Source organism: Miniopterus schreibersii (assembly GCF_964146895.1).
Source record: "Miniopterus schreibersii genome assembly, chromosome: 21".
In the NCBI taxonomy this organism is placed as follows: Eukaryota; Metazoa; Chordata; class Mammalia; order Chiroptera; family Miniopteridae; genus Miniopterus; species Miniopterus schreibersii.
Genome location: NC_138123.1, coordinates 7,124,984 through 7,148,889, shown reverse-complemented (window position 1 = coordinate 7,148,889; position 23,906 = coordinate 7,124,984). Strand labels below are relative to the sequence as shown.

General features: G+C 45.3%; 1 protein-coding gene across 1 annotated transcript in view; it reads right to left on the bottom strand.

Moving 5' to 3' along the window:
* The window catches only part of DNAH14 (dynein axonemal heavy chain 14), a gene marked incomplete at its 5' end in the record, with an annotated part of 111,605 nt that extends 88,289 nt beyond the window's left edge, over nucleotides 1–23,316 (bottom strand). The window contains 9 exons of the mRNA XM_081123985.1: nucleotides 340–590; nucleotides 2,183–2,314; nucleotides 2,755–2,899; nucleotides 3,555–3,617; nucleotides 5,329–5,441; nucleotides 5,613–5,762; nucleotides 9,736–9,919; nucleotides 21,306–21,452; nucleotides 23,216–23,316. Coding sequence (XP_080980111.1) covers nucleotides 340–590; nucleotides 2,183–2,314; nucleotides 2,755–2,899; nucleotides 3,555–3,617; nucleotides 5,329–5,441; nucleotides 5,613–5,762; nucleotides 9,736–9,919; nucleotides 21,306–21,452; nucleotides 23,216–23,316 — 1,286 coding nt within the window. The remainder of the gene's footprint in view (nucleotides 1–339; nucleotides 591–2,182; nucleotides 2,315–2,754; nucleotides 2,900–3,554; nucleotides 3,618–5,328; nucleotides 5,442–5,612; nucleotides 5,763–9,735; nucleotides 9,920–21,305; nucleotides 21,453–23,215) is intronic.
* Between the last annotated feature and the right edge of the window lie 590 nt (nucleotides 23,317–23,906).

Here is a 23,906-nt window from a genome sequence, read left to right as displayed (position 1 = left end):
TTAGTATGAGTAACATTTGGGACATACTAACAATTATCCGTTGCTTATCTGAATTTCAAATTGCACTGGACATCCCATATTTTATATAGTGATCTGACATATGCGGAATTTTGAAAAAATATTGGGAACATTTCTTACATTTTATGGACAGTATTAAATAAAGTATTGCCAGATACTAAGTTCAGATCATTGTGAAAATTGAGTATATACAATTTTCTCTAAGGAGACTTTTCAAATTCTACCTTCAACTACTGGATATTCCCTCCATAACAAACAATCGGTGTTTACAACACTATGATCACACAAATTCCTTTTTATAAATAAAAACGTCTGACTTACTTGATGAGATTTTCATTCTTTTTGCCCTCGGAGGATGGCATTCTAGCAGAGTTATTAAATGACTCCAACAGGAGCGTGACCGCCGTGTTCATCAGCTGGCGGACGACCTCCTGGAAGATGTAGTCAACCAGCATCAGAAACCGCCAAGTCGTTCTTAATAAGCGTCGATATTTAGGCAGCTTGAAATGTGACCTGCCATCTTCAGAGGAGCTGGACTCGAAATATTCTTTAATGTCCTCCTTTTCTGCCACCTACAGTTCAATCAACAATTGAGAGATGAGTGACGGTTTCCTACGCTGACATAGCGTGGCTCCTCATGTACAGTATTTGTATCAGTCTGAATAATATATTGGAACTGAACATAACAATTGCCATCAAAACTGTCCTTCACGCCTACACTGTACTTAAACATCAGACAGAAAGAAAACAACTTCTGTCCTGGAGCCTACGAAATATGGTGACTCACAAGCAGGTAAGTTTAGGAAACTCAAACGGGAGGAACACTCTCCTGAGCATGGACAGGTCCCTGCACAGAGGGCCCCCCTCAAATACAGTTACCAGAGCGGGAGGGTCCCGTCTAAACATAAGGATTCCCCAAACCCAGCCCAGTGCTGCCTCCTTCATATGAGGCTCCAGCAATCAGACTTTATTTTTTTTAGCACATATATGCTACCTAGTACAGGATTAAGAAAAAATTTAAAATCATCAAATTTGATGGAGTTTTGTAAACATAACATACCTTTTTTTTTAAGATATGTTTTTACTGATTTCAGAGAGAGGAAGGGAGAGGGAGAGCGAGATAGGAATATCAATGATGAGAGAGAATCTTTATTGATCGGCTGCCCTGACCAGGAATCGAACCGTGATCTCCTGGATCATGGGCGGACGCTCAACCACTGAGCCACACCAGCCAGGCATATAGAACGGACTTAGTAGGTCACTGGGGAGTGGCGTGCCTAGGCTCTTTTGTTAATACCTTTTGATTTTTGCCACGCTTGGCCAAACTGTCCCGGGGTCCGTCTACGTGACCGGGCTCAGGGAGGTCAGGATGACCATGTGGAACGACATGAGCGACAAGGGGCTTTAGTTCACGGACATAAAACAGCTGCACTTCGCCTTCCCATCAACAAGCCTTGAAGTCACTGCTACCGAGCAGCTATCACAAGCTCAACTCAGAGAAATAACATCTGAAAATTAGCTGAGGGGAACTCAGTCCATTTGTTCCTCCGGAGAGCCTCAAATATCCTTCTGGATCCGGCCAGATCAGCAGAGGCCGACGGCCAGTCCACAGCCCGGTGACACGCGTCAGTCCCTTACCAAACTGCGTCCCTGCACAGGGAAGCTCGGGAAGGTCGTCCTGGGAGACGAGCCGCGGCCTATCGGATCCGGATGCCCCGAGGACACTTCATTGAATCACTGGGTCCGTTTTATAAAACCCTTAGGGAAGTTTTATCTCATCCAGTTATGTTTCTCCTGAGCAATGAGTTTTTGTCTCAGGAACACTGAACTTTGTAACAAATCACTCTGCCTTTTATATGTCAGCTCAAGTTAGGTTTTAAGCATCTTGGAAGTATAGATATATAAATATCCACATATGTGATGTATACAAGCACCTAAGTTTACTTATATGCACATATATTTGCATTCTCTGCAACTGGAAAAATTCCTGTACTGTACACCTAGTTAGCTGGCACAGTACTAGTTAGTTGGCTAATTAACCACCCTTGCCCCTCTATCTGCCCATTTCCAATACTTCTTCCAGGGGTGCAAGGTCGAGCAGAGGCTTTATTTAGTCAGTACATAAATACACTGATATAGTGAGAAGATTTAATTAAAGAATTACCTTTAAAATTGTACTTTTAATCTTTGAAATAGCTTTATCCCTGATATCCTCCAGCTGTTTCAATGCTCGGGTAGCCTGCTGTAACTGTTCCGCACAAAATTCATCCAGAGAGTATGTTCGAGACCTATCCAGCTAATCAAATGACAGCAAATGTTGAGCGGCGCGAAGTTAGAATTCATTTACACAAAACAGAGATAAAACAATTCGGTCACCTTCTCATGTCACAAAGAGCGTATTTTTTATATGCTTTTCTTGATTTGAGAGAGAGGAAGGGAGACGGGGAGAGACAGAGAAACATCGATGATGAGAGTCACTGCAGGCCCCTGCTGGGGATCGAGCCCGCAGCCCGGGCCTGTGCCCCGACCGGGAATCGAACCCCGATCTGGATCCTAGGCCGAAGCCTGAGCCACGCCGGCCGGGCCGCGTTCACCACTAACATGGCCAACGCCGGGGAGCCCCGCTCCCTGCGGGCCTTTCAGGACACCCGGCGCCCACAGTGGCAGTTTATTCGCGGATCTCGGTACCTGTCGTCCCGGGACTCCAACCCCGCCGGCTGTCCCGGGGTCCCCTACCTTCACAAGGCAGACGGCGGGGGCGCCGTCCTCGCCCTCGGCGTCGCCCCTGGGGTTCGCCGCGTCCTCGCAGAGCCCCTTCACGTGCAGCAGGCAGCCCTGCAACAGCTCGTCAGCGCAGAGGAGCTGGCAGCGCAGAAACGCCCTGCGAGGCGAGAGGTCGCCAGAGGCTCAGCCCGCCCGCCCTCCCGGCCAGGGGGTCCATTCGCTCAGGGTCATCCGCATAACCAGCCGCCCGGGCCATCGCTGACACGCGGTCCCCCGGCACGGGGGTCACCGAGGGGGATGGCGCATGCACAGGGCACAGGGCCTCGGCATCGCTTCTCACAACTGCACTTCCGTCACGACAGCCTCAGGGCACAGAGTGTAACAACGACGGCAACGCAGCTTGCCTGCTGGATATACCCCACGAAGTAGAACTACCTGTCTCTACCCGGGACTGATCATTCCCCTTTCGAAAGCAAAAGGTCCGGTTATGCGACCCAGGAGGTCTCATCATAGGCTCTTCCCAGCACCCCGATTTCCTCGCGGCACAGAATGATGTGTTTATATAAATACACACATATACATATATACACACACACACACGTTCATATATACATACATATAACATTCTGTTTAACATACAAAAATACTAATAGTCTTTAAAAATTTAGATGGATTAAATTTAATCATAAAGGTATGGAATGTGACTTTCTAATCACTGAGTGAAAATTAATTTATATCTGCCTCCGTACTACATAGTTAAAATAATGCTTCCTCCTGAGATTTCTATAAACACATTGCATATCAGGACTTACCTGCTTCTCTCTGTCTTAGTTCTTTTAACATTCAATTTCCAAGTAACAAATGCTTTATTAATTCTGAAAAGAAAAACACTTCTTACATTCTACATCCATAAATCGTAGTTCTATAAACTTACTAAAGGCTTGGTAATACTGGAAAATTCTCTAGAGTGTCTCATCCATCCCGAGTTACTTAAAGCAAATACTAAACCGTATCACTATCTCCCAATCACTAGAACACAGAACATGTAAATGTAAGCAAAATCATCATTCTCATAGATGCATAAGCCATTTAGTTGGAACATTTCAATAAACATAAAAACTATAAAAATATACTCTTTTCCCTTACACAGTTATTGGCTCACTATTTTTAAGAGATTCCTATTTCAAGAGGAGTCGAGGTTCAGTTTTCAGTGACACTGAAAAGGTACATTGATAAGAAATCCTTGTATAGTGGTAAGTAAAAAATTACGATAACGTATGTCATTTTGATAATATTTCACACTTTATTATGTTTCCCTGGCGATCATCCATCAGCTTTCACACATGAAGCAGGCATGTTCGGCGGCTTCCGTGAACCTCCCTCAGCGTCTCTAAGTGCATTTCGCCACCTATTTCACGCGCTTGTGGGGCTAGTGCCACATCACGGCCCCTCTCAGCACATTTCCACCCTGTTGGAAAAGCTCTTAAATAAACGCTGGGATGTGTTGTGACACTCACTTGTCACAGTGAGATCCCGGTGGGGAAGGGACACGGTGGGCAGAGGAGTGCCCCAGAGGCCAGCCGGCCACTCTCAGTGACACTGGCGCGTGCAGGAGGCACCCAGTGGGCGTCTCTCGCATGGATGTTCCCCACCCCCCACTCTCTCTGAAAAGCAACGGAAAAAATATCCTCAGGGGAGGGTTATCCACACTAAAAAAATCCATTCACTTCCCTTCCAGGAAAGTCCCTTGGGTTCTTAGTTATTTCAACTATTTACAATATTAAATGGAACAATTTTAAATAGTATTTCTCTTCTAGTCCCCAGCAGACAGCAGCAGACCACGAGAAAAGACAGACATCAGGAAATAAAAAATGAGAAAACTAGATACAAACACTAAAGGAACGACAGTCTGGGGCTAGTTTGTGAAGGATCGCAGTCTCAGGAACGTGACAGGATGCGAGAGAAACTCAGAGCCAGACACATTTTTAAATGATGACCTGGAATCAACAAGCTGCCCCAAGCTCCCTAACTCTGTTTTGTTTTCCTTTGTAGTATTTCATCTCCATCTGACATTTTGCACATATATATATATATATATATATACACACACACACACACACACACATATATATATACACACACACACACACATATATATATATACACACATATAGATATATTTTTTATTATTACCTCTCACCCACTGTAATCTAAGTTCTTTGAGAGCAGGACAATTGTTTGGTTTGTTCAACAGCATCCAGAACAACACCTGGTTTGTAGCAGACTCAATAAATATTTAACAAATGCATGAAAAGCCAAAGGTCAGTTAAGGTCATTATAGACAGCTGAAGTTTGCCCGACTTTAAAATCTCTTTCTCTTACAATATTTATCCAAAAAGATAAAATTAAGAGCTGTAATACTTAAGCTGGTAAACTTCCTTTACCTAAAATTTCCTTATGGATTATCATTTCCTCTCTGATTCCCCATAAATATGGCTTTCCTGCAGCGAAACCCAGACGCCACGCGGCTAACTGCTATTTCAAAAGGAAATTACAAAGCACTGGTTTCGGTTTCCTTCATCTCACCGGAAACTGGAGAAGATCCTGAACCGCCGGAGCAAGTAGTAGCATCTCCGCTCCGACAGCCACTCCCGCGTGGGCAGGAGCTCCACCTCCTCCTCCAGGCCTGTTCTGGTCACCTGCAAGTCCAAGGCCCAGAAACACGCCTGCATTTCTGGACATGATACGTGCTTATGTTCGAGAAATTAAGGGAGCCTGTGCCCGGCTCAGGCCTGTCTGTAATTCAGCTTTTCCTCTCTCCGGCCTCCGCCCCTCGCCCCCAAACCCCCTCGCCCTTGGCCGCGCGTTACCTTTGAAACAAACGCAGCCGTCACGGTCCAGAACTCCCTGCAGTGTCTGGCTCGGTGCGCGGAGACCACCTGCAGGTCGTATTGATTATAAAAGACTTTAGGATTTTTCCGAGGAAGACAGTACACAAATTCTCCATCTTGCAGAGGTTCCTGAGGTGGAAAAGTTGTTTAATGAACTTGACTCAGTTAAGTAGTAAAATGGCTGAACAGCTAACTCAGTAAACTGAAACTTTAATATAGATTAAAGTTAACACCAAATTGTGTCTAATCAGAGTTCAACGAGATCTTAAGATTTACTATATCTTCATTCTTATACATAATGTGGTGATAAAACAGTCATGACAATCTGTATGCTCACAAATGCACTCTTATTAACCCAAAGAACCTGACAATATACATTTGTCGTATGTTACGCCTCCAGTAAATTTGTCTGCCAACACCAGAAGCCTTTGAAGCATATTAAATTTATAACTTATTTTGATAAAGGGGGTGGTTTAGTATGATAGCAGCTAACATTTGCCAAGTAATAAATATTTAATGAGTAATAAGTGTTTCACATATCTATCTTTACGACCACAGAGTTTTTAGTGTCTTAACTTTAATCTCTTAAATTTAACCCCTTAAATTTAAGAGATTAAAATTTAAGAGATTAAATTTAAGGGGTTAAATTTAAGAGATTAAAGTTTGATTTTTTTTAATCTCATTAAACAGATGCAGAAATTAATATTTTGAGAAGTTAGGTAATTTGAGAAAAGTCAGAAAGTGGCAAAGTAGGGATTTGAATACAAGTCTGAGCTGCTGCGATACTCTCATGTGTCTCCCTTACTCACCCGACAGCGTTGAGAAATGAGGTACCCCGCTGATACGAAAAATGTTAAGTGAGATTTATTTTAGCATTGAAACTTCTTTTATTGATAAAACTCTACAGCAAAGTTTAAGTTAGTCTTTTCTGGATAATTAAATTTTATTACGAAAGAGCATTTGTATTCTTTATTATAATTCAATGAATGATGCCTCCAGAGGCTGTTGGACTGATTAACTAAACAGCTTCCCATCACTGTAATTTTGAATTTTGGGTCCAGTTTCACATTAGGGTTTCTTTTTAAAAATCACAAAAAGCTGATAAACACGAACATAAGAGTAGATTCAAATTTCAGGCAGAGTCTTATCTGTTCTCCATTCTTTAAACAAGTGAAATAAAATGAGATCAAACTCCTGTCATTAGCATTCACCATGAAATGAGATAATTTGATATTAATAAAATAATAATGTTGGAATGAGTCTAATATAATGAGTAAAATAAAGATTAAGATCCAGTTTCAAATGTTAATTTTTATAGTACAAAACTGAATAAAATCGAATAATACCTTTAGAAGAATCTTCTGAACTCTACTTTTGGGACTCTTGTATACCAAATTATGGTGTGACAATGCTGTTTGGCAGCCAGACTTTTCCCTTAGCCTGATAATATGTCTTACCACATCATCATCGGCTGGTTCTGGTTTAGAACATTAAAAGAAGATCCAATATAAGTGTAAATATGGGCATCACTTAAGGGTATGTATGATATATCCAAATATTTCTACATAGAGAAAAATTTAAATGGCAACTTATACTTAAAGTTTACACAGACTATCTACCTGGAGGAGAAAATATAGCTTAAAATTCAATTTTACCTGAAGCTGAAAAGAATATTCTCCCATTTAAGAAAGATATCACAAAAGACCTAATCACACACGTGGTTAGCAAGAAAAGACACCAGAACAGAGACCAGTCCAAAGGGTTTTCTTAATAAGGGCCTAAGCTGGGAATCAGAGAAGTAGGGATGTCTACAGAAGATGGGAGTATTTTTTCTGAGACTCCATCCGATGGGCGCCTTTCATTCTCTCCTCCTTGAAACATCCATATTTCTTGGTTTCGTTCACCCTCTTAGCCCTTCAACTTCTTTTCTCGGGAAAACAGATCACAGGAGAAGCATGCCGAGCGCATGCTGGCAAATCCGACCATGCCCTGAAGTTGCTGGAGATTCCTGGTTCTAGAAATCACCAACACCGGCTGAGCAAAACTGCTTTTTTTTTCTTTGGTAAGGATTAAATGCGACTCGGTACATTGGATAAAAGGGTGTGAGGATTTGGAAAGGCGATGCACGAGTTAAGAGCGGGCTCCTCTTTAAGTTTCGGGCCCCAGGCACCGCACCTGTCTCACCCTAGTCTGAGTCTTGTATTTCCATGTTTAAGCAAACTGACATCTAAAATATTAATTGAAAAGAAAGCTAGTTGACGTTAGGTATAAGAGAAGGGGGGGAGGTACTGAAAACCAGTGTAAGGAAATGGTACAAACTGTATGTCCAGCCACGAGTAATAATTACAGACTCAGATATAAAGACATAGAAATCAAAGCAGCGTGCTGTTGGCGCAGGGAAGGAAAAACCTATCAGTAGAACAGGTAAGAATATAGAGGTATGACAATTTATAAAATACAATCCAGTAAGTGGTATTTCAAATCAAAAGAGAAACGATTACCTGTTCATAATTCATAACAGGAAAACGGTTAGGCATTTAGAAAAATACGTAGTTATCTATACAAGTATATATAATTAGTATAAGGTAGATAATAATTATATATGGACTAGAGGTCCTTATATAGGTGGGTTAGAGAAATGTAGAAAAAAAATAACAGAAATACTGGAAGAAACTATGGGAGGTTATTTTTATAAACCTGGGGGGGGGGGGGCAAGGCTTCCTGAAAGAGACTCAAAGCATGTGGGAAGGAAAACAACTTGACTTCCTCGAACTAGGCCGTTTATACAGAAGAAAAGCCACGATAAACAAAGTTAAATATAATTAACAAATTGGAAGAAATGTTTATAACCTACGTAAGAGGCTAGGGATTAAAATACCAGCTATTTCAAGAAGTCTTTCCAACTAACAAGTATAAACATTTTAACAGCAAACAACATATAGGAAAAGCCAGGCAGCCAGTCAACATATGGAAAAATGTTTCACCTCATTGGTAATCAAGTCACTGCAAATTAAAATGACGCAGGGAAAGCTGTTCTCGCCACCAGAGCGGTAAAAATGAAAAGCTGGGACGTATCGGCTGCTGGCCAGGGTGTCCCTCCCGTGCAGGAGGGCAAGTTAATACGTCCGTTCCTGAGGGAAACTTGGCCGATTTCGCAGATTTGATCAAGTCTGCTGGGAAACGGAGTCATCTATAACGTGACAGTCACAGGAGGGACAGCCCATCACCACCTTTGCCTTATGCGACTGGTTGGAACCACTCACAGGTCCTGCCCACACTCAGGGCAGGGGCTGGCCTGGGGCATGGACACCACCCCACCCGTGCAGGCTGTGTGGGGTCCGAGGCATTTATAATCATGAGGATCTTCTCTTAAAAAAGCATGACGCCTGGGTAATGAGAGGCCCCGAAGTTTAAGCCCCAATAGCTTTATTATAACCCTGCCCTGGACCGTGGTGCTTCAGTGAAAAATAAAAAAAGCTCCCGTTTTCCTATAAAACTTAAAATATTACTGCAAATAAGAATTTCAGGTATAGATAAAACACAAACTGGAAAATGCTGGTGGAGGAAAATCTGTTTAAATGATTTATTGGGGGACTGACACTCTATGCCAGACAAAGACACAAAACTATGAAATGTAACGATACCAGAAAGCTCCACTGGAAGGAAAAAGCAAAACCATCAAAGTCGATCTTATTTCTAGTTCTATACGTAAGAACAGTCAACGGACAGTCTATCGATCGGTCAATCTCTTGATACTTTAGGTTTTCCAAGAGATTGTAAACAGTTGTTTAGGCAACCAGACGCAAAATGCACTAGGACCGTTTCTTCTAAAACCATCGCTCGAAGGAAGGAGACAAAAACCACAGAAAAACCTGGAAAAGCGGAGTCTCCTCCACAAGCCGGAGCAGCAGCGCCACACACCTGTCCTGTCGTAGGAGGCGAGCTTTTTCCTCCTGGCTTTGGGACACCCATGAGCCGGGTCCTTTTTCCCCTTCGACGGCTCCTTCTTCTGGGGGGCTGGCTCTGGGGGGGCTGGCTCTGGGGCAGCGTCTTGCTGGGGTCTGCTCCCCTGGAGGTAATCTGCAAGTACAGGCGCTGTTACCCGAATAGCCCCGCTGAGCCGCAGACACCGGGCAAGGCCGCGTCCCGAGCGGCTCGCTGGGCATTCACACAGGCCCGAGTCCAACACCTCGGGCCCCGGCGTCACCACGGCTCTGCTTTTGACTTTGAAGTCACCTGTCTGCCTTGCTTGGCTCACCTTTGAAATAAGGGCTGTCACAAACCTCCTAGGGTGTGAACAAAGATTAAATTAGTGAATACGTTTCAAGCACACTGTAAGTGCTTACTAAGGTAAATGTTAGTTATTGGTTTTATGATTACAAAATGTGAATCCTCATTAGGAAATACATACCCAAAGCCTCTTTACTCATTGTAATTTGGTAACTGAGAATGTTCACCCACCTTTAGGGTCTTTACCTCGGCGGGGGGGGGGGGGGGTATTCTTGAAAGGGTGATGTGAACTGTAAATTGCTACAGGAATGTCAGATATTCTCAGTGGTGGCCGTGATATCACTGCTGTTATTTTTAATATTATGATCAGCATTTAGATTATGTTCCCTTAAAAAGGCAAGGTTTATATTTAAAGATACTGCTAATTGCTATGACTAATGAAATTAGTCAAGTACCAAACCTTGTATTCTGAAAGTAGTAAACTCTGGTATTTCAATATCTCTCACTTATTACCTTGATTTAATGTCACGAAACACCTTTTCATCTCTATAAAAGAAAAGGTAAATCCACGTGCCTGGATAGTAGTCATCTTGATAAACTTCTGTTTTTTCTGACTTCGAAGATGCGGAGAATGTTCTGTACTTCAATGTCCCCTTTTCTGCTGTTTTAGCTGGTTGGTTCTCTGATGGTGTGACATATTTGTAATTTTGCTCTTCATGTTTTAAAAGTCTACTATGGCAAACAAATTAAAATGCTATGGTTAACATTCTCTGTAACTTAAAAGTCTAAATTTGTATTCTCTACTTTACAATACAATATCTATCCTTTCAAGCAATTTTTGAAAGGCCCTTTGATAAGCAACCTGAAACCTGGAGAGTCTATTTAAATGCTAAACAAGTCCAAGTGATATTATCATTAAAATTTTAAAGCTGGAAGGGACTTAACCCTCATCTAATGTTAAAAAAGAAATATTAAGTTAGTGGCAGAGTAAGCGCAGAATAGTTTTCTGCAATTCAACACCCATAGATTACCCTCCTTCACAAAACAACAAAAGCAACCGCAACAACCCATATCAGGGTTAAAACCAAAACCTTTCCACAATACATCAGCCACCGCTCTACTTTGTAAATGTTGGAAGAACCTCATAAGAACAGAGCCCAGACTCACTGCCTACCACTGACTTATGCCATGGGCCACATGTTTACAAGACAGAGCAGAACTCACATTTCTGGAAATCCTTACATACACTTCTCGGTGAAAAAAATAGCCCTTGATATATTCAACAAAAACACGTGAAGAATATTTCTCTTCGAAGACAGACAAAGCACTTCCCGGGACTTTTCATAGACGGCTTTCCTAGGTGCTCCCAGATCCTTCCCCCGAGCTCTGCGAGGCCCCCCTGCTTGATAAACACTGTGAACACCTTCCTCTTTGGTGAAATATCCACCCATATACTTTGTTCTTTTGTTTTCTGTGGGGTTTTTTGCACTGAATTATTTACTGTTTTCTTTCTTTTATTGATCTGAGAGAGTTCTAAGTTTTTTTTAATATTTCCTTCAGGGGTCTCCTTTCATCCATGAGCTATTCATAAAAGCTTTTTTGTTTTCCCCAGATATTACGTTTCATTCCCAAATGGATGGGGGTTTTCTACTGAACCTCTTGGGACTGATTTCTGGTTTCTCCATCTGCTCTGAGCTCCCATTTCCTACCCACATCAGTACCCAGGACTAATCGCTGTCTCCCTTCCTGGGATTTCTCAAATGTTGGTTAATCCCTCACATCCATCAACCTCTCTCTTTTATTGGCACATCCAAGGCGGGCGTGGGGGAAGGAGCCAGCGGCCAGTGGCAATGTGCCTGTCTTGCTAGGTCCCACTCCCCCAAAAAGGAAGGTTTTCTAAACTCCAGAACCCTCGCCAGTCCTCTTAGGACACTTTACATTTTTCATCATCATACTGACTCACCAGTAGCCATAGATTGTTGACATTTTAACTTTATTATATCTTATTTTACCTTCGTTTTCTGTTGCTCTTCTCCGTGTTCACGTCTTGGTTTACTGGTGTCGAATCAATGGGTATATAAGCTGCCATATTTTTTTTTTCTGAATACAACTATAAAGTACTGGGCTGTAAAAAATATTTTTTAATATTAAATATTTTAATAGTCACAGCTATGGCTATAGGTATTCAAAACGGCACACACACAGTTCCCAGCTTCTCAGTAGGCTTAACACCCCCATGACCTTCAGGTGTGGCTTCTGCGTAGTGTCATTTCCACACCCTTCATCTGCTTGTTGTGATTCTCAGGGCAGTTTCTGCAGCCAAACTTCCTCTCTAAGGCAGTGTTTCCCTTCTTATGTTGATCAGTTTATAGAAATGTAATCCTCATTTACCTTATTGAGGATAATGGTAAGTTCTGAGACAATGTCCTCAAGGGAAATCATCGGAAAGAACTCAGGGAAGCCAACAGAACAGGCCGCCGAAGCTACCGAACTCATCTCGCCACCCACAAAGTGCCAGGAGGCCACATCCACAGCCACATCCTGCCGGAATTATCTATCGGACAGAACAGGATGGAGCCAAAGGGGTGGGTGGTGACATACGAAGAAGACAGGGTCTCGTTCTGATCACGGAGAGAAACCCAACAAGATACAGAAAGGCTCCAAATAAAGAGGAGGCCCTTGGTGGCAGTGACTCCAGCTAAAGAACTTAAGCCCAGGTTCAATGAAAGATAGAAACAGCTTCAACTGGCAAGTGAGGGGCTTCAGACAAACCAAGCGAGACGGACAGAAAGAGGCCAGGGCAGGATGGATAGTGGCGCAGGCGGGTCCCTCACTGCAGCCAGCGACGCAGGGCAGGACCCTGGAGCCCACACTCAAGAAACAGACGCTGAGAGAGAATCCCACTGGGCGGAAAAGCACCTGAATCAAGTCCATTCTGGATTTGCAACAGAGTAAGAGGCGAGCCGGATTTTTCTGGGAAAGGCCAGAGAGAAAATATTTTAGGCTTGTGGGCCAGAAGGCAAAGATTAAAAAAATTAAATATTATTCACATAACAAAAGAGGAAATATATTTCCACAAATGTTAAAGTGAAGAAATCCAATATATGGTAATAATTGAGTACAACTTTTTAAAATACAGGCCGGGGAGGTTTGGAGGGGAGGGGGAAAGGGGGCAAATAAAAAAATAGAATAGAATAGAATAGAATAGAATAGAATAGAATAGAATAGAATAGAATAGAATAGAATAGAATAGAATAGAATAGAATAAAATAAAATTAAATAAAATTAAATAAAATTAAATAAAATTTAATTACATTACAGGCCTATTAATGACAAAAACAGAATGCATCTGAGGGGGATAACATGCCACTTAACTGGGATTCAAAGTTAATGCTACCTGTTAACAAATCCCTTTGTGAAAGCCGCTCAGCTGCGGACCATTAAAGAACAGGTGGGGGGCCCCCCCCCCCGATGTGACCCACGACCCATCACTTGCCAGCCCCTGCAATAGAGCCAATGTTAATCCCAGCATCTGCTTCAGCTTTGAGATGCCTCGTATTTCATGCCATCGCCATTACCATCGAACGGCCAATAAACCGAAGAAAAGTGGCTCAGTCTCACTATTAATCAAACAGTGTAAAAAATGTAAATGAGCTATTCTTTTTCCACCTGTCAGACAAGTGAAAAATATTAAGTTACTTCTCTATAGCAACCTTCACTTCCTCAGGGGAAGAAGAGGGGAGTAAGAATGTCATACAGAGTGGGCCAAATGCCACATAAGTATAAAGACATTTTCAAACGTGCAAAATTCAGGAAAGATATCGCCCGTGAGGCCTTTCTGTAAACAGTACATGATAATAAATTCAACCAACACAGAGATGAAGGAAAACAAACAAACATGCTAATATAAACCCGTGCCTTTATGGTCGATTAATATTTGACAAAAGAGGCAAGAACATACAATGGGGTAAAGATAGTCTATTCAATATGTGGTGCTGGGAAAATTGGACAGATGTGTGCAAAAAAGTGAAACTAGAGCACCTTCTTACAGCACACACAAGAACAAACTCAAAATGGATTAGAGGCTTAAATGTTAGACTCGGAACCATAAAAATCCTAGCAGAAAACACAGGCAGTAAAATCTCAGACATTTCTAGTAGCAATATTTTTTTGGATATATCTCCTTGGGTAAGGGAAACAAAAGAAAAAAATAAACAAATGGGACTACATCAAACTAAAGAGTTTTTGCACAGCAAAGGAAACTCAACAAAATGAACAGACAACCCACTGAATGGGAGAAGATATTTGCCAATGATATATCAGGTAAGGGGTTAATATCCAAAATTTGTAAACAACTTATAAAACTTAACACCAAAAAAACCAAACAATCCAATTAAAAAACTGGGCAAATGTTAGAAGAGACACTTCTCCAAAGAAGACATGTAGATGCCAATAGACATATGAAAAGACGCTCAACATCACTAATCATCAGAGAAATGCAGATTAAAACCACAATGAGATAACACTTCACACCTGTCAGGATGGCTATCCGCCAACAATCGGGAATGCAGCCACTGTGGAAAGCAGAACAGAATTACATCAAAAAATTAAAAATGAATCTGCCTTATGACCCAGCGACTCCACTCCTGGGAATTTATCGGAAGACACCCAAACACCGATCGGAAGAATACATGCAGCCCCGTGGTCACTGCAACAGCCAAGGTCGGGAAGCAGCCCGAGTGGCCATCAGCAGGCGAGTGGACAAAGCCGCTGTGGCACATTGACCTGGTGGATGACCGGATAAAGCCGCTGTGGCACATTGACCCGGTGGATGACTGGATAAAGCCGCTGTGGCACACTGACCCGGTGGATGGCTGCTTGGCCACAGACAGAAGGAAATTTAACCGTGGATGGACCCGGAGAGCACGATGCTAAGTGAAATGAGCCAGTCAGAGAAAGCCAAGTACCACGGTTTCACTTACCTGTGGAATCTAATGAACAAAATAACACACAAAAACCATGCTAATAAAGAAAACAGTAAGAGCATTAAACTTATTTAAATATAGAATTAAGTCAAAACAACTATGGATTCAAAATACGATAAAATAGAAATTCCTCATTCATTAGAACCATTCAGCAATTCAAATATCACACCTCAAACTTGGATGCAGCTGTAGCAGTTCTTAGAACTTAAGAAATTAAAATTCAGAAGAGCAGTTAGTGCTTTAAAGACTGAAAAAATTAAGTGTTCAAGAAAGTGAACAAGCTCAAAAGAGGAGAAACTAATATAAGAGGAAACAAACAATAACCAAGGTCAATAAAATTAAAAGCTGATGAAGGAAAAAAAAGACACCACTGAGAAGACTCTCCCTTGCCCCACTAAGTCAACGACACCAGGCCAAGGAGCTTCACAGGTGAGCATGGTCGAGCACGCCAAGGACAGAACGTCCTTATACAAACTCTCTCAGAAGCAGAGGAAAGCTGCTGATCTCATTTCTTGAAACTGAAATAGCAACGACTCCCAAATCCGACAGCACATGCTCCAAAAATGTCCAGACAGTAACGCTTAGGAACATAAACGCAAATATCCTAAATAAAGTATTAGAAGTCAGATCCAACAACGTGTGTTGACGAATATATGTGAGCGATGTATCGATTTATAGGTGAGTTTATCGCATGAAAGCTGGTACAATGTCTATGAATATTATCGTAATTGTATTAGTTTAGAAGTCACATCTACATTAAGTCCCATATATACTCATCTGTACGCATATGTCACACAACAAGTGGTGGCCGAGTTTCTCAAACAGTCATCACTCGCTATTGGGGACACGGCCGCACCCACAGCCTCCCGTGAATCCAGGAGCCCTCACTTGGCCTGATAGAGGAGACTTGGCTTGGGGTGGTGATGGCGTACATTATAGAATCGTGCCCCTGAAAGCTGTATCATTTTATTAACCGATGTCACCCGATACACTGAATGAACACCAAGGAAAGGGGGGGCAGGGGAGCCCCTTCAGGGCAGAGGCATTTGCCTGCATCAGGCCTGGCGCAGGGCGGGTGCTCCACCAACTCCTGCTGCCTGACTAGTGAAGGTGGGGTTCAGAGGCATCCCCCCACCCAAGCTGGGGAACAAGACCCCCCCCATTTCCACTCAGCCCCCCAGGCCAACAGCAGGCCGGCCCAGGGCCTGTCCTTCCTGGGCCCTCGGCCCTGGGGCTCGGCAGACAGACGGAGGGCAGGTGGAGGGGGGGCAGGTATGGGGGGGCGGGGCAGGTGTCGGGAGGGGGTGTCCCCGCCGCCCTCACCCTTCCTGGGTCCCAGCGACAAAGGTCCAGCCTGCGGGCGGCAGGACAGGTCCAGGCGAGGGCGACCCGGGGGGACAGCGGGGTGTCGGGGGTCCTCGCAGCAGCACCCCCGCTGCCCAGCGCGGGGCAGCCGGCAACGTCCGAGGCCCGAGGTCGCAGGTCCGAGGCCCCGCCCGCGCGGCCGCAGGGGTGGGGGTGGGGGGTGGGGGGTGGGGGGTGGGGGATGGGGGGCGGGGGGCGGGGGGTTGGGGGGCGGGGGATGGGGGGTGGGGGGCGGGGCGCGACCCAAGGCCCTTTCCAGGGGCGCTGGGGGGCGGGGCAGCACCCAGCCTGGAAGGGGCCAGGGCGCCCCAGCAGCGCCGCAGCCCCAAGGGCGCGGAGACCCCGGCTGCGCCCAGAGACGGGCCCCGGGGCAGGGGGAGACCCGCCCCCCGGTGGGGCCTGGAGGCCCCCGAACCCGCGGCCGCGGAGCAGGCGTCTGGGAACCGGCGAAAGCGGCGATTTAACCTTAAAACGTTCGCACCTGGGCCGTGAACGCATCACTTAGAAACCTGCGAGCCAAGCATTCTAGATGGAAATGGAATGAAATGGGCCTGAGATTCAGGAAATCTGAGAAATCATTTACTATATTCCTGTGTGTGTGTGAAAATACCTCCTTTTAAATATTTAATAAAGTGTAATAAATGGACGTCCTATTTTACACGCACTCAACTATTAAGCACCCTGTGCCGGGCACAGCTGGGCACGCTGGGCACCTGGGTCCCTGCTGTTCTTGGTAGGGCCACAGAGGGGAAACGACACAGAGATGCGTTGGGATCTACTAGACCGCAGACTGTTTCCTTCTAAAAGAGCAAACTTCCCACTGTCAGTATCAATAAGCCGTGAACCTGTAGCCATTCGTCACGTCACAGTGAAAGGTGAGTAGAGTGTGAGTCTTAGGGAAGCTGTTAAGCAGGTTTTGAGTATTGAGGGTGAGGAAAGGTATCACTTTAAAAGGGAATATTATTTTGGAAATAATGTTGCCTTATGTAATAATAATCATCTCTATTTAATAAAATTAGCCAAAAGTTGAGAGTCATAACTTAGTAAAATATCAGTCAACAAAATATCAGGTGCCCGGCCGGTGTGGCTCAGTCGTTAAGCGTTGACCCATGAGCCAGGAGGTCACGGTTAGATTCTGGGCTAGGCGGCAAGGGATTGCTGTGCCCCCTAAACCCAGGAAGGGGCTAGGCGGCAAGGGATTGCTGTGCCCCCTAAACCCAGGAAGGGGCTAGGCGGCAAGGGATTGCTGTGCCCCCTAAACCCAGGAAGGGGCTAGGTGGCAAGGGATTGCTGTGCCCCCTAAACCCAGGAAGGGGCTAGGCGGCAAGGGATTGCTGTGCCCCCTAAACCCAGGAAGGGGCTAGGCGGCAAGGGATTGCTGTGCCCCCTAAACCCAGGAAGGGGCTAGGCGGCAAGGGATTGCTGTGCCCCCTAAACCCAGGAAGGGGCTAGGTGGCAAGGGACTGCTGTGCCCCCTAAACCCAGGAAGGGGCTAGGCGGCAAGGGATTGCTCTGCCCTTTCCACAGTTGGGACCAAAAGCCAATGGGGAGCCTTCTGGGACCACAGTCCCCGAATGAAGGTTCGCCAGAACCCTAACAGGCCTGCGCCTGGAGTTTTCCAGTAATGGCATCGGGCATAACTTCCATCCTACCCGCCCAGACACCACCCGAGAACTTGACAGATGACCCAGGCCCTCGCCCTTTGCCCCTGTTGACTGCCCACCCCCAGCCCACCAGAGCTTCTCGGGGGCTCAGGAGGGGGTTTGGGCCAGGTGGCCAAGTCCTGTGCCAGCCACCAGCCCGTGACATAACACAGGGCTATGCCAACAGCCCCCCGCGCGGCAAAACCACAAAGGCCTATCACCTACCGACCGTCCCAGGCAACGGCACCGTCCAAGTCCACAACAGGCGGTAAGTTCCAAGTTCATGCGACACCCTACCCACAGGACCGGCAGTGCTCGGGGGCCGCTGCATGCCAAGGAGGCGTCCCTTTGTTCGATTCCCAATAATCAACAGTCATCCCGCAGGAGCCGTCGGGCCTGCGGACATAAAGGTGCCCCAGGACCTTTGTACATTCGCAGCCTGCCCCATACGCCAAGTGTCGCCCGCGGAGCCCACACCGAGGGGACGATTCCACCTTCACTGTGCCCAGCGGGCAGGGCGCCGAGGTCACGGGCGCAGGGGCATCCTGCTGAGTCACCAGCGCACAGGCCAAGCCGCATGCGCAGTCGCATCCCCCCGCCCGGCTTACCTAAGGTCATCGGGCGCACGTGCAGGAGGGTGGGGGGGGTCACGGACGGGACACACCTGTCAGCCCTCACCCGACACACCTGACAGCTACACGTTTCAACTACGTATTTCGTGTTTCATTTCGTACTATGTGTAATATTTTGTCTGCTGTCTATAATATCATAAACTATATTTCAATTACATATTTCGTGTTTTTCTCTCTCTCCCTCCCCCTCTCCTTTCCTCTCTCTGAAATCAATAAAGATACATTAAAAAAAATTTTTAAAAATAAAACAAAGGCCAGGATAATAATATTTAGATTTATCCAGCTGTCGCCAAAGGGACCGTGGGCTTCTTAGAGACTGGAAAAGTGCAGATGGATAGAATCGGCTGTGTTTGCAAACAGAAACGACATTCATTCGTTATTGCTGCCCGTCTCAAGTTCACTGTTTACCAAAGACAATGAACAGTAAGCCATTTCAGTAAGGCAGTAAATTTCGATAATTCTCTTCATTCTATGTTACAACTGAAACACTTTAGTTCAATATACTATAATTTACTGCAGAACTGTAATGCAGAACAGTGATTTGTAAGTTTGTTTTCTCAAAGAAGACATTGATTCAAAATGACATAAGAAAATTATAGCAATTAACATAACCATCCAAAGCAATACTTTCTAAGAATATAACACGACTGGTATAGTGGGTAGAAATATGCGATAATTTGGATTCGCAAATAATGTCAACCTTAATCAAGAACCTTAAATTCCTAAATGTAAATCAAGTTGTAAAAATCCGCTTCCATCCAGTGAGAAACCTAATGACTTCTCTGAGCCAGCTGTGGAAATAGCAGGCTTGAACCAGATTAAAAAACAGTGCTATCCAAATAAAGAGTTTTCTCAGACTCTTGTCTGGTAACATGCTGCTGATGGTGGTAAGAAAGATCACCCCCAGAGAATTCGCTCGAGTGAGCCCAGAATGTCCCCGAAGCTTGAATCAGGAGGTGTCATCTCTCTCAAGTTACTAGACAGAATCTACCCTGAGTTACATTCAAGGACAGTTCCCGGGTTGACCTGCTCAACCATGAACCTTATAGACTCGGAGACTAAGTCTAGAGAAACATTTGGGTGAACTTAACCATGGAGCCATCCCAAGGTTTTCCAAGTACGTGAGGAGGCTCATCCCTGTTTCACCAGTTTTGCAGCTTCTGCATTGCTTTCCCACTGGATTAAATATTTAGGGCTCGTGTGATGCTCAAATTCACCTAGATTTGTGGTTCTCTGCTTCCACATAATGCATCTACCCAGTTTAGTCCCATTGGGAGCATGGTCCTTCTTGGCAGTACACAAATAGGACGTGTATTTGAATTCAGAAGAACCCAGAAGAAAGAAACAGAAAAAGTCCCATCTCCCAGGCTCATTGGACTGACCTGGCCTCAGACAATTGCTAATTTAGGCGGTTTCTTCTCTCTGATCTACGCCGTTCTAGCTAAAATAATCAATTTGCCGCCCCACTAGAAAGAAGGAGGCAGGAACCCATGTGACTTGAGTTTGTGGAAAACCCTACACTAGCCTATTTCCAATTAGAGATAATTTCCCCTCCACCTGACTCATTTATGCCGCTTAATTTTCTGTTCTTTGAACCAGGGTTGCTAATTTGCATCAAATTGCTTCCAATAACAGATTAACCGTCTTGCTTTTGACAACTTGCACCACCCAAGTCCCTAACTTACTGTGAATTCTTACCTTGACTCTTCTTTCCCTGTGATTAGACAGAAGTGGATTTTCAAAGGACATATATGATTAAACTTGAATTATGCATTCGCTTCTCTGATTACAATCCTCCCTGGCGGCTAAGTGATTTTGATTATGGGCGAGGGCAATGAGTGAGTGGAGCAGGTTGTAAAAAAAATAAAGAGCCATAATCTTGGAGTCTGGGCCACTGCCCTGGGAAAGCAGCTGGGAGGACTTAGGATACCACGTGGGGCAATGCAGAAGAGGAAGGTGGAAGAATCTAGAAGCCCAGCTTAATCCAAAGGACTTGGAACTTAATCCAAAGGACCTGGATCCACCTACTGCCTTGTGTGTGTGTGTTTAAGCTCCTCAGGTGATCCCAAGGCACAGCTCATTTTTGGAACTACACAAAGTTTAGTGCGATTCCTCCATCTCTTGCCCTTAACTGAGAGGGGATTAGGGGCCAGGGTGCCCAGACAGGAGGTGTGGAAGCCGAGGTTTGCCATATACGGCGACTGAGACGTTAGAATTTCACAGCTACGTCATGAGGGTGGTTTTATGATGGTGCGAAAGCCTGTATCCTGGATCTCTGAGACGGCTGTCATCAGTCCTCTGTTACAACTTGTAATTTAAATGGTCAGGCCACAAGCCACTGTGATGATTAAGCGTTACCCTTAAATATCTTTTATGTAAATATAAGCTTTAGGTGAGAAAGGAGGGGAGAGACAATATAATTAGCGAATCAAGTGCAGACAATCAGCGCCTCGTGTAGTATATTCACATAATTACAAGGCTGAGCTCCTCATAACTTGATATTTGGGCAAAGAAATAAGGAAAACACCTGCAACTCATTCTGCAAGCTTAAAATGGGATTCGCTTGCGTCTATTTTCAACACGGCGTTAAGCGGCAGCTACGAAACCAACCCCCCAAATTTTGTGAAACCGTAAACCTAGAAAGCAGGTGCAAAAAACACGGCTTCTCGCTTGTTACCTATTTCATGGAATCGTTAAAAGTGAGACTCGACAACCTTCATTGGGCTTTCAAGGATATATTAAATTTTCGAATGCCAGAAAGCACCCTTGCCATGAAATCCGCTGGCCGGGCCAGTGTCCCCCGAGCCCTCCACGCACAGCAACGTCAGGACGACGTGGGGCAGGGGTCCGATGAGCTGAACAGCGGAGAGGGCGCTGGAGCCCCGGGTGGCGAAGGCCCTGGGTGGCAGTGCCACCCGCTGGGCCTGGGCCACCGCCCGGGCGGGCTGCGGGGCCTGGGGCAGCCTGGTCCAGGGACAGGGCATGTGCCGTGAAACCACAAAGACTCAGGTCAAAATTCTCCCAACGGGTGCTCGCCTAATAACGCTACTTACACAAATGCGTCTGCTCCAAACGATGGCTGAATATGTGCGAACGGACCTGGCAAAGGCTCCCCATCGCGGGAAGTAATCACAGCCCAGGAGGGGGTCGGGGACAGGTTCTGGTCCTCAGGACAGAGCGTGTCTTACTGGCCACATCATCCCAGCACAGTTGCACAGCCGTGGCCCTTCCACAAGCCCTTCGGAGGGAAACAGGACTCTCTTTCCGCGGTCACTCATTTTCAAGGCCTGGGCACGTGGGTGGTGTGAACGTCGCTCTGCTCCTTTCTATCAAGCCCAGAATAATCGTCTTTGTCTTCCAAGAAATACCCACGGCGTTCATTCCTGCTGTGCCGAAGAGCCTTCATTGTCAATGCTAAATATGGAAAGAAACTTGTTTTTGAATCGGGTAGGGTCGGCCCACAGAGGTGGGCCAGGCACTGAGGGGGCCGCCGTGGAAGACACGGTGAGGTTGGGCAAGAGTTGGCGTTAATGTGCCCTGGGGTCGCCTGGCCTCTCTTTCCCTCCCATCTTTCAAACTCAACCCATCTTAGGAAATATCTTTCAAAGCTCAAGAGTGTCTGGAATGTTTAGACCCTACCGTGGCTCCTTGACAACCAGAGGGCAGTTTTCCTGCAAACTGTGAAGACCAATTCATGGGAGGAAACGTTTTTAGAAACATAACCTCCACCCCCAACTAAAACGAGAATGTGCACTTCTCAGGGGTGATTTTGACAACGTTATTTATTTCTCTGCCGCTGGAGAGAGAGGCATATGGTGCACGAACACCTTTCAGGCCCAGGGATGTGAACGCAAGGAGGTGTTTGTCAAAAAACATCTCAGTTCTATACTTAAATGCCTGCAAAGCAGCTGCCACCGCTGCACAATGTACAGCTCTCGGTGGCATTTGGTAGATTGAGAACAAAAGAAATCGGTACCGAATGTACTCCTGATGTCACAGGAATAATTATGTAACCAAACAGTTGCTGGAATCTATTTTTAACATAAATCTCAATAATAGACATATAAAAACGAAAGATTTTTAGAAACCCGTTATTGACAGGAAAGGGACTGAAGTTCAGAGAATTGAAGTCAGCTGGGAAGGTTCTTGCTCAGTGTTCTCAGGAAGGTCAAGAAGGGCCAGTCTGTAAATGCAGTCTTTAACCTCTCTCCTTTTTATTTTTATTTTTATACTTCTACCCTTCTCTTCTAAAACATTGCCCTCTCCTGGCTCTCTTTCTATGTATTTCTGTCAATACATCTGTACCCTTCTCCTACTTCCTGCCCTTGAACGAGTTGAAATAAGTAGCCAAGAGAGTGAACTTGGAGTCAGACGCAAGAGTTGCAGCCCAGTCTGATCACTCCCTGGGTGACCTTGGGCAGTCACTCGATATCTATACGTGTCAGTGTTCCCATCTGTCTGATCAAGATCGTAAGTGTACCCCTAAGATGTAAGTTCCTTTCAGAACTGCCCCTTGGTTCAGCTTCAGGGCCCCCCCCCTTTCATTCTGTGTAAATGCCCCCTGCCCCCAGGGTTTGTATAACGCAGCAAGCAGCCCTGGCTCCCTCGCTGGTTGAAGACCCATGAGGGCAGACACTGTCTGTTCACCAAGTGCCTAGAACACTGCATGGAGCACGGGAAACACCCAATAATATGTAGCGAGCACCAGCTCTGTCATCATCAGTTACTCGGGGGGTTTTCGTAATCCTTCTGCTCCACCGTCCTGCAGTGTGGCTTCTGTACTCAAGGTCACATCATGGTCGAAGCTGGCTGCTGGGGTGCCAGCCATCGCATCCATACTCCAAGCAGCAGGAAAAAGAAAGGGCCCGACACGTGTACTTCTCGGATGATCAATTCCCTTTAATGAGCCTTCCCAGAAGTCCCACAAAACCCTTTCATTCACGGCTCTTTGTCTCGAACTTAGATATGTGGCCACACCTAACTGCAAGGGGCTGGGAAATATAGTTTTTGGCAAGGCACACTGCTGCCCCGTATAAAACCAAGGTTCTATATTGAAAAGAAAGCAAAGAAGAAGGGAAAATTATACATTGGAGAGGTGACTAAAAGCTTCTGCCCCCAAAGCCCTTGGCACAGCCCTGAGACCTCCCTCCCAGGCCCCAGGCTCTGCTTCCCCGACCTTCCCCGAGAAACAGCTTGTCACATACATGCAGCAATAAATGTCTGGAAGTTTTTGTTTGGTTTTTATTTTGTTTTGTCTTTGGCTCTGACAATCATTTTTCCTTCGACTTTTGCCAGTATGTACTAGTTCTGCTTCGTGAAACCAGACTGAAAAAAATCCGTGTTTTCTTCAATATGACAACGGGTGTTGTGTTGAGTGATTGGACAATAAATAGCCCTTCCCATTTTTGGAGAAAGCCA